The sequence below is a fragment of the Scatophagus argus genome, chromosome 19, assembly GCF_020382885.2.
Source record: "Scatophagus argus isolate fScaArg1 chromosome 19, fScaArg1.pri, whole genome shotgun sequence".
Lineage (NCBI taxonomy): Eukaryota > Metazoa > Chordata > Actinopteri > Scatophagidae > Scatophagus > Scatophagus argus.
The window spans coordinates 1,149,190-1,162,600 of NC_058511.1; the positions used below are offsets into that span (position 1 = coordinate 1,149,190).

Consider the following 13,411-nt stretch of genomic DNA (forward strand, 5'->3'; position numbering starts at 1 on the left):
CCCTCAAGCGACTCGCCGACGGGTCGGGAGCTGCGTTCAGGTCTCAAGGCTGACGGAAGGAGGCGGCCTGTTCATCCACCCGACAGTGACGGAGCTCAAGCCGTCCACCGCTCAGCACGTTTGTCAAGGTTTTCACCTGACGACACCTTCGGGAACGGCTCCGTTCATTAATCCTCCTCTTCAAGCCCAAACAGCTCGAGTTTCAGAGGGGACGTTCACCCCAACGGGCAAAAGAAATCCAACTTCAGAGATAACTGAAGCAGGACTGGCTGGTGTGTTAACAGTTCGGTTCCAGTAGTTCTGACGGCTGACCGACGAGCGTTGGAGTCTGACAAGCCTCTAAAACCAAATATTCTTTAACTAATTTCACTGTCATCACGTCTGAGAGCTTCTGCTGAGTTTCAAACAGCCTGAGACGTCTCCAGCCCAGGTCTTGTACTTCATCTGGTTGGTAGCATTAAGCTCAGCAGTGATTTGGATTCCACTTTATTTTTCCCTGTTTTTTGAGTGTTCACATTCTGCTGGGACTGAATTAATTTTGGTGGGAGGACTTTTCCAAACAGAACGAAGCAGAACTGTGGACAAAACAAACTGACCGAACTCCAACACAAACCTCATCAGGTTCAGTCGACTGACGGTCTTGGCTTCGGAAACACGTTCAGGCCGCTCTGATTGCTGCACTGGACGCCTCACACAGCTGAGGGGGCTGCTGCGTATCTGAAATCTTCATTAAGTTGGGGTGAATGGAGTGAAGCGTCTGCTCGCCGCCTCAGCGAGGACACGTTTCACAAGGTTCCCCTTCCAATCAGCGGGCGCGGCGGCCTTCTCCTCCCGTCACGCTCCTGTGAACGTGATGCTATCATCTGCCGCCGAACAAGCCAGGCAAAATGCCCTGAAAGCCCTCTGCCTCCTCCCTCCATGAGAATTTCTCCGTGTGGGAGTATCAATAACAGCAGCCTTAAGAGCTCGGAGGAATTACCTCGGCTCTTTACGAAACCATCAGAGCTGTCTGGGAGGCGTCTCGCAGAAACGGCCGAGAGCTGCCACCGCCGCACCGGCGGCTCCGCGCCTCGCAATCGCTCAAATGATCTTTTTCACACACGTCTCAATAGAGGCAGCGGTTGCCGTGGAAACCCACCCACCCTCCTCCACCTCCTCCACCTCCACCACCACCGAAAGGGAAGCTTCTCCATCAAAGAGAGCAGCACAAACCCGAGGCCAGCAGTGATCCCCGTTAAGAGCAGACCTCGTCCGTGTCGGGGAGGCGGTTAATAAGCAGCGCTGCAGTTAGTAGCGTCACACACTAGAGAACCACTTACATGCTTTTTTCACAGGTGGTGCATGATCTGAAAGTAAACATGCCAGGTTACACTGCAGGAAGTGATGCAACAGGCAGCAACAGTGAAACACGTGAGACATGAAAACATGTAAGAAACAGACAAAGAAGTGAAAACATAAACGATGATACAGACTTCATCATTATTACACTTTCATCTGGTGTTAATGAGTGACACGATGGATCAAACCAAAGGCCTCTTTCTGGACGGAAACGCTTTGGACCTGCTCCAGTGATCTTACAGCTGCGTCCTGTCCTGTCCCGGCTCAGACTAAAACTCTAAACTCCATTCTTCTGTCGGCACTCGTCCCGTCCCGCCTGTATCCATGACAACGGCCGGCCGAGCGTAACAGACGAGAGAAGACGGGCGTTCAGTGTTACGTTAGAGAGGACGTAAAGCTAACAGGCTAACGTCAGCGTCAGCTTGTCCAGCAGCTGCATGTCATCCATGTTGGCTGACAGACTGAACAGCAGAGGCTGGACTGAGGACAGTCTGTAACGGCTAAACTCCTGTCCCAGGATATTTTTCCGAAATTCATGTTGAAAACATGTTTCTGTAATACCAAAAAACCCCAAACTGAGTGAAGTCAGGATGTCAGGCTTCAGAAGTTTCAGTAAAAGACGTCTGACTCACTGATGTCCATCATTTGGTCTCATAACAACACAGCAATGAGAGGAAGACGGCACGAGGACGTGAGGCCATGGCGACAGACAGAGAACACGAACCACACGGCGAACTGGCAGTGACCCTGAACGCACCGCGGAGCTCATCTGCATGAAGTTCTCAGAAGGAGAAGCTCCAGGGTCGGTTAGCTCTGTGGTTTTCACACTTCGGTCGGACTCTGGTCGGCATGTGTGCATCTTTTGGGCTTTTTGGGTTCAGGCCTTCCTGTAAATCTGATCTGACCTCAAATTTCTGTGTAACCTTCAGATTTTCTGAGGTATTCATAATCTACTCGTTTAAGATTTTCTTCAGATATTACGGACATGAAACATGCAAAGTGAGCCTACAAAAGATACACTGAAGCTCAAACAGCAGTGAAATGTCGTACCGTAGTCGGTGACGGACTTGGGCGCTCGCTGCTCCGTCTCCGTGTTTCTTTTCTTGTTCTTTGACTTCCAGGCGTGGTACACTTTGAGGCGGCGGTGAAACTCCTCCCTGCAGGCGGCCAGCAGCTCGATGTCTGGAGGAGAAACCGCAGTGAGGTGAGAGGTCTGAGCAAACTCAACAGGTTGACATCACACGATCTTTTCCCGGTAAGTCTGCATTTGTACTTGGAGCTGCAGCAGCCGCACCTTCAATGCACCATCGTGTTACTTTAACCTGTAAAAACACGTTTGTATGTTGCTTGATACATCATAGCTTCCGTTTTTCTAAGTAACATGAGCTAACCAATGATGTTTCCAAGAACTCCCTTTGTGAGTCGGTGGTCTAAAACAGCTTTGTGTACCCCGGCAGTCAGGCTTCCTTTCACTAAGGGGTCAGGGTGTCCGCTTACTTTTGGCTACACGGCACACGTTTGTTAGCGACGACACCACGATGATAAACCGTTAAGCCTTCACACGAGTTTCATGGACACACACACACACACACACACACACACGCTGACTGACAGAAGCCCACAGCATCAAGATAACACATTTCATCAGGATGATTCGGATAAATGACTTCAGAGGTAAAAAGACAAAGAAACATTCAATTTGTCCTGGGCAGCGCGAAGGCTGACAGTCTGCTGTGAGACGCTTAATGCACACTGAGTGCTTAGGTAACGCCGGCGGAACAAAAATACTTTGCAGGCAGACAAACGGGGAGAAAAAACAACAACTTCCACTTAGTGTGAACAAAGCAGAACGAGGCAGGTGTCAACGAGCCCTCATCGGCCTGCTGTTCCGCCGCCGCACATCATCAGGAGCCGCGGACGTGACCACATCAGTATGCGGTCTCCTCCTCCGTCTGGGAGCCGGGCGGCCTGTTAACAGCTAACCCACTCGTCGGTCTGTGGGACGCCGCCCTCGTCCTGCAGCTCGCGCTCACTGCCGTTACCCATTGGTCCGATCGTTACTGCCACGAGCGGTTGATTAATCGCTGAGTCGATCGGGTGTCGAACAAAGTGAGCACGCTCAGCACTGTGTCCAGGCCGCCGCAGACATTTCAGTGGGTGAACTGACATTTTCAAACAACAGTGAGAACACAAACAGCTGATTAACACAACAGCTGGAGCCATCGTTTTGTTCCGACAGACAGGACTGCACGCGGCTTCCCATCAATTACCTTGAGGGTCTAATCTGTCACGTCTCAGCTTTAGAGAATCTTTGATTATTGACTGTAACATGTTTACGCTGTAAAGTCATTAATTACCAGGCAGCAAAGCTCTGTGGTTTATTTACTATCAGGTGATTTTGTACGCTTTCTTCTCATTCACGTCTGTGTTATTTATGATCAAGAAGCTTAATCTCGCTCTCAAAGTGCACCAGACTGATGCATTAAAAGGTTTTCTTCCAAAGCTGTGAGGTCCACCCACCACAGTCTCACCAAAGCCTGACTCGCTGCTTCTCAGTAGATCTGAACATAAGAGACTTAAGCTGGACTGACGGCTGTACAAAACGAGATGATCTCAGCTTCTGAATGAATGTGAGTCACACTGAAGTGCCACAGGAGCACCTGGATGAGATGGTCATTTACTTCAGCGTAAAGGTTAAGCAGCTCATGATGGGACTCTCTGGTCTTCACTGAGCTTTACACTTTGGTTCAGCTGTGGTGTCATCATGCTGGCTTTTGTTAAGAGTCGTACTCTGCTCACTCCCACATGAGCAAAGTGGTCATAAAACCAGGCTCAGCTTACAGAAATAAAAGGAAGTGATCACGCCAAACTGCTGCTGTGTCCAAACGGCTCTGCTGAAGGACAAGTGACAGAATATCTGATCGGTTCCTCTTCTGTGGAGCCGGAATTCAAACGTGGGATCAGGAAGTCATCTTCCTATTAAAATATATCAGATAACCTTAGCAGAAAGTTAACATTTTCATGTGAGGAAAGCTCACGAGTTGTCACATATCAAACGGGTCCTCCTCTGGGGAGCGTGAACTCGCTCTGTAAAATTTCTGGCGATTCGTCCATCATGTCACCGTATTTCAGCTGTAAACTACATCTTAATGTGGTGCAGGAGGAGCCACCAAAGATGTCTGGATTCATCTGCACGAATGCCAAATTACTTCTTTGTTGTCCACAGGTGCAACAGTTTACATTTCGGTGAGGCTTAAAAGGCACCAAAACGGTTGGGATTCATCCACACAAATGACTCCAGTCCTCCTCAGAGGACCACGGACATCCAGGCCAGCAGCTGACTCACTGTGGACCACAGAGTTAAAACTGATCTTCAGACCAGATTTTGTGTTTCCTGATTAATGAGGTGGGCTGAAGGCTCTCTGGTCTGCGCTGTGATGAACCTCCTGCCGGGCAGGACTGAGCGTGTCGGAGGGAAACCCTGCAGTGACAAACTAACACTCACCACATGAGGTATTGATGGCGTCCCGCAGCTCAGCGTACTTCCACTTGCTCAGTTCGTACTTCTTGGCACCGGCTGCAGCCTTGGAGGCCTGGACCTGTGGACCTCTGACACAGGAAACAGACAAGGAGGACGCAGGAAGTCAGCAACAAAGACCTGCAGCAGTGAACCGCGGGGTCCCGGCAGGGCCGAGTTATCCTCTACAACCTGAAGTCAAGTATTGTTGGGAGTTGGACATGGAGGCAGATGGGTGGAGTTTACAGAGTACAGCAAATAATCAAAGCTTTCAGCTGCAGTATTTGTATTACTTTACTGCATTTTCTGTGTTTCAGACTGAGTTTCTGTCTCGTGTCTCGAAGCGTTTCCTTCACCAGAGTTTCTGATGCTGTCCTGGGGTTTTCTGCATGATTTCAGAGTAAGAAAGGGGGGATAAAAGACTCACACTGATGGTCTGTGTTGAGGATAAATGATAAAAAATCCTTGTTGTACTATCATCTACACTCTATCTGAGTGTAGGAGAATAACCAGAAAACCCAAGAACAGCATTTATGAAAGAAATCCTAAAATCTGTCAGGCCAAGGCCAGCATGGATCAGGTTTCATTTCAAACTGGGTCTTAGCCGGTTTGTCCTGATCATCGTCAACTCTTTGTCTGGAGGTGAAGCTCAACGTAAACGCGGCGGAAATGTTGGTAATAAACCTCTCAGCTGTGTCTAAAATCATTTGTGTGTCATGAGTGGAGGCTGAAAGCAGCTGAGAAGCGACATGAATCACCTTTTGGTAAACTCCAGCCACCTGACAGCAGAACCACAGACTGAACAGGACTGTGACTGTGACTCGACGCAGCTGCAGGTTCACAGCAGGTGAAACAGATCGGGATAAGCAGCATCAGGTTAGACAGAAAGATTTCTACAAAAGGACTACAAGAAGAAGGTCTGAGAGTGAAGTCATTAAAATGCATGCTGCTTCAGTCGCCAGGATGCCAGAAAGCGCCTCTGGTACGAGGCTCCGGCTCCAGCATTAAATTATAAATGACAGCGTGAAGCTGAGCTCGGCTCCAGCTGTGGGCCGTGCTGCTGGCGTGCTGCTCGCTCCTCGTGGCGCTGCTGACAGGCCTGATTAATCCGTGACCGGGATTTGCCCTTTTCAGAACACTGGGAAGCTGGAGGCGGGACCCTGCTGCTTCTCTAATCCTATTGGGTGGCTCTGCGTGTTGTGATTAACAGCCTCGGACCCGGGACGGCCACGCCGTGTTCCCAGAAGCACGCGGGGGCTTTGGCAGCGAGCTAAGCAGGCTGAGCGCCGCAGTCACCTTCTGTTCCTGCTTCCTGTCGCGGCCTGAGCCAATTAGCTTCAGACAGATGAACAAACAGAGGAACCAGGAGGCGAGACTGGCATCGCCTCAACTCACATCACTCATTCACGCCTGAGAGGAGCACACGTGGGGAAGTCCACTTAGCTGCACCAATCTGATGAGAAAGTGCTCAGTCAGCCACGGGGAACCGCGCCGTCGGAAGTATAATCAGTTGAAATGGAAAACATTTTCGTCCACACCTCAAACTCTTCGAGCTCAACTTTCTGCAGTCAACCACAGGAGGAGCTGAGCCTTGAAAAACCAACCAGCTGCTGAACTGAAACTCGCTGGCTTCGCTGTGCAACGACCACACTGACGACTTTTTCACTGTGAGCCAACATGAGGCTTCCTTTTAAATGATTTTCACATGAATTTTCCCCAGTCTGAAGTAAGAAATTACAAATAAACTGTTCACTATGGGCCAAAGTCCCTAAAAACACAAACATCACAAATAAAAACGTTTTTGGACTTTTTTTTGGAACATTACACTAAAACACTTTTGTTCACATTACTTGGAAAGCTGACTGTATTTCTACTCATTTCAACAACGACAAAGTGAAAAATCAGAATCATCTTTAGTGCTGCTTTGAAAGAACTCAATGCTGGACAGGTTGGATCTGCAGACCTGAAACCAGCTGCTGGTTGAGGTGAGACCACTGACTGCATCTAAAGATGGACGACATGGGAGCTCTGCACCAGTGAAGCCCAAACATCTGGATGCCCCCTGGTGGCTGGCTGCAGTACAGCTCATAAGCTCCTCCCCTCCATGTTAGCATATGGGACATGAGCCAAACTAAAAACTCAAAGTACACGTCAAATAAATTTCTCCCAAATATGGTTTCTGTCATTTTAGGTTGTTCTTATCACGCTGATGTGAGTTCAAGTGTTCATTTTTCTGTTTGGTTTTAATTGATGCGATGAAAAGTTGCTGAAACGGCTCCACCTCCCGATCACTACTCCACAAACTCTGGCTCCAAATGACATCACCAGAACAAGATGGCAGCTCACATATCTGGGATATTTTGGCATCACTTTAATACAGTGGGAGGAAGTGGAGATGAGTCGGCCATCTTTATTTGTCAGTGGTTCAATCTCAGGAGCAGCTAAAACATTTGCATTTGCAGTAGTGAAGTAAAAACAAAACCAACAAACTTCACTCTGCAAAGGCCAGCAGGTCAACTGCTTCACAAGGCAAAGCAGAGAGATCAGTGGATATTAAACATTACTGGGGTAATTCAGCCTGTTAATCAGACTTCTTCAATCACATTTTGATCAGCAAAATCAACTTTTAGGAGGATTTCTGCATCAAGTTTTCTCGTCTGAATCAAAGTCGAAGCGAGTGATTTGTGAAGAGATTTTCACTGAAGGCAGAGACGAACGATTTCTACCCACCGAGCCAGAAGTTCAGTCATTTCCTTCGCCATTTCCTCCCTAGAAAAGCATGATGGTGCCAGTTTGACAACAGTTAGTACTTTGTTGTGATGTTTTTTTCACTCACAGCAGATAAATAACACGATGAACAAGGAGGCAGAGTGGAGTTTTTAGGAACAGGAAGGAAAAACAAAAAGAAAAACAAAGTGCAGATGACAGGAAAGAAGACGTACAGAAGTCGACAAGAAGCAAACTCTCTTCAAGGGAAACATAATGAGCATTTACTTCCTAAAACACTTCTGTTCAGACTGTGGTTTGGACTGACTATTAAAACACGAGTTGACTTTTCTTCAAGTCAGACACGCGATACTTCAGCGTATCAAGGCTATAATTCTCATGCATAGATAGACAGACAGATAGACGGATGACTTTATTCATCCCCGAGGGGAAATTAGGTCTCTCTGCAGGAGGGGGGAGGCCTCCACCAGGATATTTAACAAATATAAATTAATTAAAAAAAATGTTAATGCAACAGTCATCAGCAAATGTAATCCTAATCCCAGCTAGACTTAACAAATTCACAATAATACGACTACCAGTTAAAGTATTACGGCGTGGGCTACTGCAGTTCTGAGTGTACTCGCCACATCCATCCAGACCCTTCACAACAAGCTGCATGAAAAGGTCGCTTGTAAACCATAGGACAGGCGGGAGCAGGTGGGGCTGCGAAGCAGGGAACAAAACGAGTGCTGATGGAGGCAGGTGGAGGAGAGAAACAAGGAGGTGGAGCAGCAAAAGAAGGAAGAAAATGGAGGAGCTGTGTGAGTGTGTGCGTTAGTATCTGCTCTAAGACGTGAACAGCTGTGTGCTCCAGGGTGTTTGGCTTCTGGTTGTCTTGAACTTTCCAGTCAGTTTGTAGAGAAACATTAAAAATGCTGCAGTGATATTTTTAAAAAAGGTGTTCGAGCTGAAGAGGACTACAGGGCTTCCAACCTGCAGTCCTCACAGTGTGTGTCAGCGTAACGCGGCCACACAGCTGGAGTAGCTGAGTCACCACGTGAAGCATCAGCTTCAACGTTCAGGGCGACTCAGCAGTGCGAGGGAGGCCCGCATCAGTGAACTGTTCGACCTCGCGACGCTCCCGAGCGAACCCCGAGGTGCAAACCAGCATCTGATTAACGTGGCCTCTCTACATATAGAATGAAATACCCACGGAGCGGGACACAGCGCTGTGAAGGTGTTTCAGTGCTGAGAGGAAACCTACATGGTCAAGCTCTTGAGTTTTGGGGCTCCAGCAGCGCTGCAAAGAGAGGATTACAGGATTATGAGGCGGAGCAGCACTGAACAACAAGACAAACCAATCAGGAGGAGGAAAGGCGATTCCTTTCATCCCATCGACAATGATTCTCCTTCCAGACTCCGATCGGAGGACGCGGTTTATCAAACTGCTGACATCAGTGAAAGGTGAAGGACTCACTTCACTTCTGATTTCCCATGTGACTCTGATGACGTATTACACAACGATTCCCGATTTTAGCCTTCGGCCAAACCGTTTCTTTTTAATCTTTCTAAACATTTCCATGCTTCTGTGTGACCTCAGCACCTCGTGTGTCTTTTCATGTTATTGTTCTACTTTAAGTTTCACCAATTCCATAAAGCAATGAAAGAGTCCAAAACAATCTTTTTCATTGTGCAGCGTTTTCTGCTGAGCTGACTGTGTGTGTGTCGATCCATAACAGCAGCTAACATTCACCAACATGAGCCTGGTGTTTTAGAGGTCATCAAGTCAACTTGTCTTATTTTGAAATTAACACGAGAGCGAAGAAACCGTGTCAATGACACAGGTGTTTGTCCCTGTAGATTATCATTAAATGTGTGAGTTACTTTTAAAGATGGTTCCTGACTCCTCACCTTTGGTCTAACCGTCAGAAGTTTGATAAATCTGAGCCTCGATCGTGTCTCTGGTGGACGACAATCACGTCAGTTAAAACTGGTGCCGATTACTTTGCATAACAGAACTTCTACTTAAAACGACAAAGTAAAGGAACCAGAGTGTGTAAACTGGTGCCTCTGTTAGTGGCCTTCAGCGGCTGCTGGTACAGAACAGAAGTTTGTGCTCGGCTGGCAGATTGTTACAGCATGCAGGGGTTGGTTATGTTTGACAGGTCAAAGGCGGGTGGGACTGGGGGTAAAGTAAAGGGTTAAATCGCCGAGGTCTTACGCTGCTCTCTCTGGGGACGACGGGACTGAGGAGCCGTTACTGGGAGGAAGAAAAAAGAAAACAAAGAAGAAGAAAATGGTTAAACACAGGATCGAGTGGACACGTCAAGAACGTCAAACTGACACACAGGAAGTCTGCCTGTCCTTCCACCCGTCTCAGTGGTTTGTGTGGGCTTCAGGGTCACGACACGCTCTGAATGTGGAGCCCACACAGACGTCGAGTAAAACATCATTATGATCAGTCAAACTGAAGATGTGACCTGAATCAGCGAGCAGGAAAACAAAAACCTTAAAATGAGGCGGCTGACCCTGTTAAACAGCTGACCCTGTGAGCAGGCTGACGTCTCCTGTCAGTTTTACAGATGTCTCTTATCATGCTAATGAATTCCTCTACTGCAATACCACCAGTGGCCACCGGGCAACGCTGTGCGACGGCGTCGTGTCCAGCTGGCTGCCTCTACATGCTGCATTCAGGGGCCGCCTGGAAACTGAAAAAGGTTGTGCCACATTGCATTTTGTTAAGACCCTGCAGGTCTGAACTGAATGGTGGATTTGCTGAATCGTTGCACCACTAAAAACCAGACATTTTATTTTTAATAAAAGCAGCCAAATATCAAAATCATTATTTTAATCATAATCAAGATGAACGATCTGACTGATTGAGAATCTGTTTCCTCTTGTCCTAAATGAGCCTTCGCAGCTTTTCATAACCTGAATTGAGAAAACCTCATGAGGACCTGAGAGCAGGAACCACTTCGGTTCTGTTCAGGCTGTGGTGTTGTGTCAGAACTCCCAGCAGCCCCCAGGAGCACCTGGAACGTGGACTCACCTCCTGAGCCACAGTCAGGTTCGGTTGGAGGGTAAAAGTTCTGGAAAATGATCTTCCCTCTGACTGCGAACCGTCCGTGGCAACAGGCCGACAGCGAGACACAAACACGGCGGCTGCGTCAGTTACCTTCGCAGGCCCGAGTCGTTGGTCACCTCCTCGGGGATGAGCTCCGCCTCGCTCTGGGCGATCCTCAGCGCCAGCTCGCGGTCCCTCCTCTCCTGCTCCAGGACGGCCTGCCGAGCTGCCTCCTCCTCTCGCTCCACCTGCAGCTGCAGCTCCATCTCCTCCTGAACACACACACACACACACACATATCGTTTCACATTTCTGCCTGCACTCTGAGTCCATTCGATGCCCAGCTGGAGCGTCTGTGCTGCTGCTTTACATTCTGCTCACGTTCAGAAATGTTCAGTGTTTGACTCGTCCGTCTGCAGGCGTAAAACGTCGGCACGGCAGCCCCACACTCAGACAAGACTGTCCACATGAAGCACCAGCGACGTAACTCCAACCAGCTGACAATCGGCTCGAAGCCAACACACATCAAGCCTTCACTGGCTCCAGCTTCTCACAGGTGAGGATTTGCTGCTTTTCTGTGTCTTATTTCTGTCTCGTTTATTTCTTAATCTTTTGGTTTTGGACAGCTGATCTGACAATTTGAAGACGTCGCTCCTGACTCTGGACCAGTCAGTAGTGAAAATACACTCCAGGTACTGCAAAAACTGGTCTTACATGTGCACACAACAACAACGTGAAGAGAGTGAGAAGCTGCAGCAGCCGTGGACACGATGACTTGTTGGTATTCATGACGGCAGAAAAGTGCAAATCGATGCAGCAGCATGAACGCACAGATGCCCTCCAACCCCCCTGCAAACAGAGCGGACGAAGAACCGTGGAGGTAGAACATCATCTCCTCACCTCCTCTTCCTCCTTAACGGAGGGGCAGGTGAGGGGCGCGGCCAACCAGGGCGATTAACGCTGCCTTTTCCACCTGCGCTCATCCAGCGGCCTTCGTAAGTCGGGACACGAGGAGCCGAGGGGCTCAGGTCGCCCCCTCAAGTTCATCGGCATTTCTGCAACATTTTTACATTTTAACTTTCCCAGCAGCTTCGTGTTACCTTTTCTGCATGATGCTGACGAGTCTGTTGACTGCTGAACACCAAAGTTTGTTCCACGTGAAATTTGAGAGCACACGAAGCCAATCAAATGAGAACAGAAGGACTTCACAAGTGTAAATGCTAATTTATGGGGAAATTTTGAGTGGGAAAAAGACATCACTTGTCATCAGTGAAACATCTGAGAGCCGCACCACAGCAGAACTCATCTGTTCCTGAGAATCGGGTTCCCATGCTGACTGTTTTACTTCCTGGATGAGAGGTGGTTACAAAGCGCGACGCAGCAGCTGATTTAGCAGCAGAACTGCGTTTGTGATGCTCTGAACGAGACCGAGGAAAGTTATGAATGTGGTTTAAATCATTTAATGGCAGTGAACGTCCCTTCCAAATGGCTCACATCACATTTTGGATAAGAACTGTGAACGTACGGGTAAAGAGAGAAACAAATTTGAAGTGACCTCCTCTCCTTAAATCCTGAGCCCCGTCAGAGTCTGCAGCGGGACTCATGAAAATTTAGAGAGCGAACGTGCTGAGAAGCCCGACGACTCTGAGCTGGTGGAAGCGTGGGAGATAAGTGGGTAACCCAGCCTGGGGCTCCGGGGCCCCCTGCCAGCAGCTTTGATCTGAACGGCCACTAAAATCTGTAGACTGATGTGGGCTGCGTCGACTCTCCGGAGAACCACAGGAACCTGCCGCCACGGCAACAGATGGACAAGATGGAGACACGCCGGATGATACGCAGAGAAGCCAGTGAGCCGTAAAACCCGTTATCTCTCTCTCACACACACGCACGCACACACACACGTAAACATTCAGACTGATGCGTCTGCTGCACGTGGATGAGAGGAGATGTTCAGTTTCATACGAGCCACAACTCCAAACGATAAGAACAACAGCAGATTACTGATGCTTGGTTCTCTGTGTGCGAGTGGCCTCTGTCCACCCAGACAGTTTGGGTGTCAGTGGTTTGGTTTTGTCTCAGAGACTCTGAATGTCCCCCTGTCCATTGTGGATGAAGACACACCGGCTGTGTCCCCATTCACCTCCTTCTACCTCCACCCTAAATCCAGACCAGAAACTATTAAGTGTTGATCCGTGAGCTGCCTTTACTCCGAACACTTAAAGCGCTGCTCACAAAGACAGACCCAGAAAGACGAAGACACAGAGAGACAGGGAGGGCCATTAGAGCGCCTGATGGAGAGAGATAAAGTGTGTCCATGGTCCTGCCTGAACATCTAGACGTGGATTAGAGAAGTCGAGCTGCACAGGAGGGATTTCAGGGCTTCAAGCGGAAGACAAACGCGTGAGGACGGCAACACACAACAGGTTTTCTGCTGTGACTCCTCACGAGTCCAAAGTCTATAGGCAGACAGTATTATGAGCCAAATTTACTTCAACTATAAAAGTACTTTCATGATTTAAATATGTTATACTGCTGTTTAATCATGACTGAAGCATTAACATGCAATCAGCATTTAGTTATTGGAGCTGAGCGGAGCTGAGGCCTCGAGTCTTCCTCCTGCCGGAGCTGGAGGCAGTAATTAACGAGCACAGCGAGCTGTTTGGGTTTAGGTGCGACTTTCAGATTGTGCTGAGTCAGAAAGTGACGATGGCACCTGAGATTTCTGCACATTTCATTCCTCTGTGGACTAACTGGAGAGTCGCCGGGTACACAAAGTGCGAACA

General features: G+C 48.6%; 1 protein-coding gene across 1 annotated transcript in view; it reads right to left on the reverse strand.

Moving 5' to 3' along the window:
* myo6a (myosin VIa) overlaps positions 1 to 13,411 on the reverse strand; it is a 79,508-nt gene that overhangs the window by 4,261 nt on the left and 61,836 nt on the right. Inside the window, 5 exon segments of the mRNA XM_046374000.1 lie at positions 1,320 to 1,346; positions 2,389 to 2,520; positions 4,844 to 4,947; positions 9,786 to 9,824; positions 10,740 to 10,900. Of these exon segments, the coding sequence (XP_046229956.1) occupies positions 1,320 to 1,346; positions 2,389 to 2,520; positions 4,844 to 4,947; positions 9,786 to 9,824; positions 10,740 to 10,900 (463 nt within the window).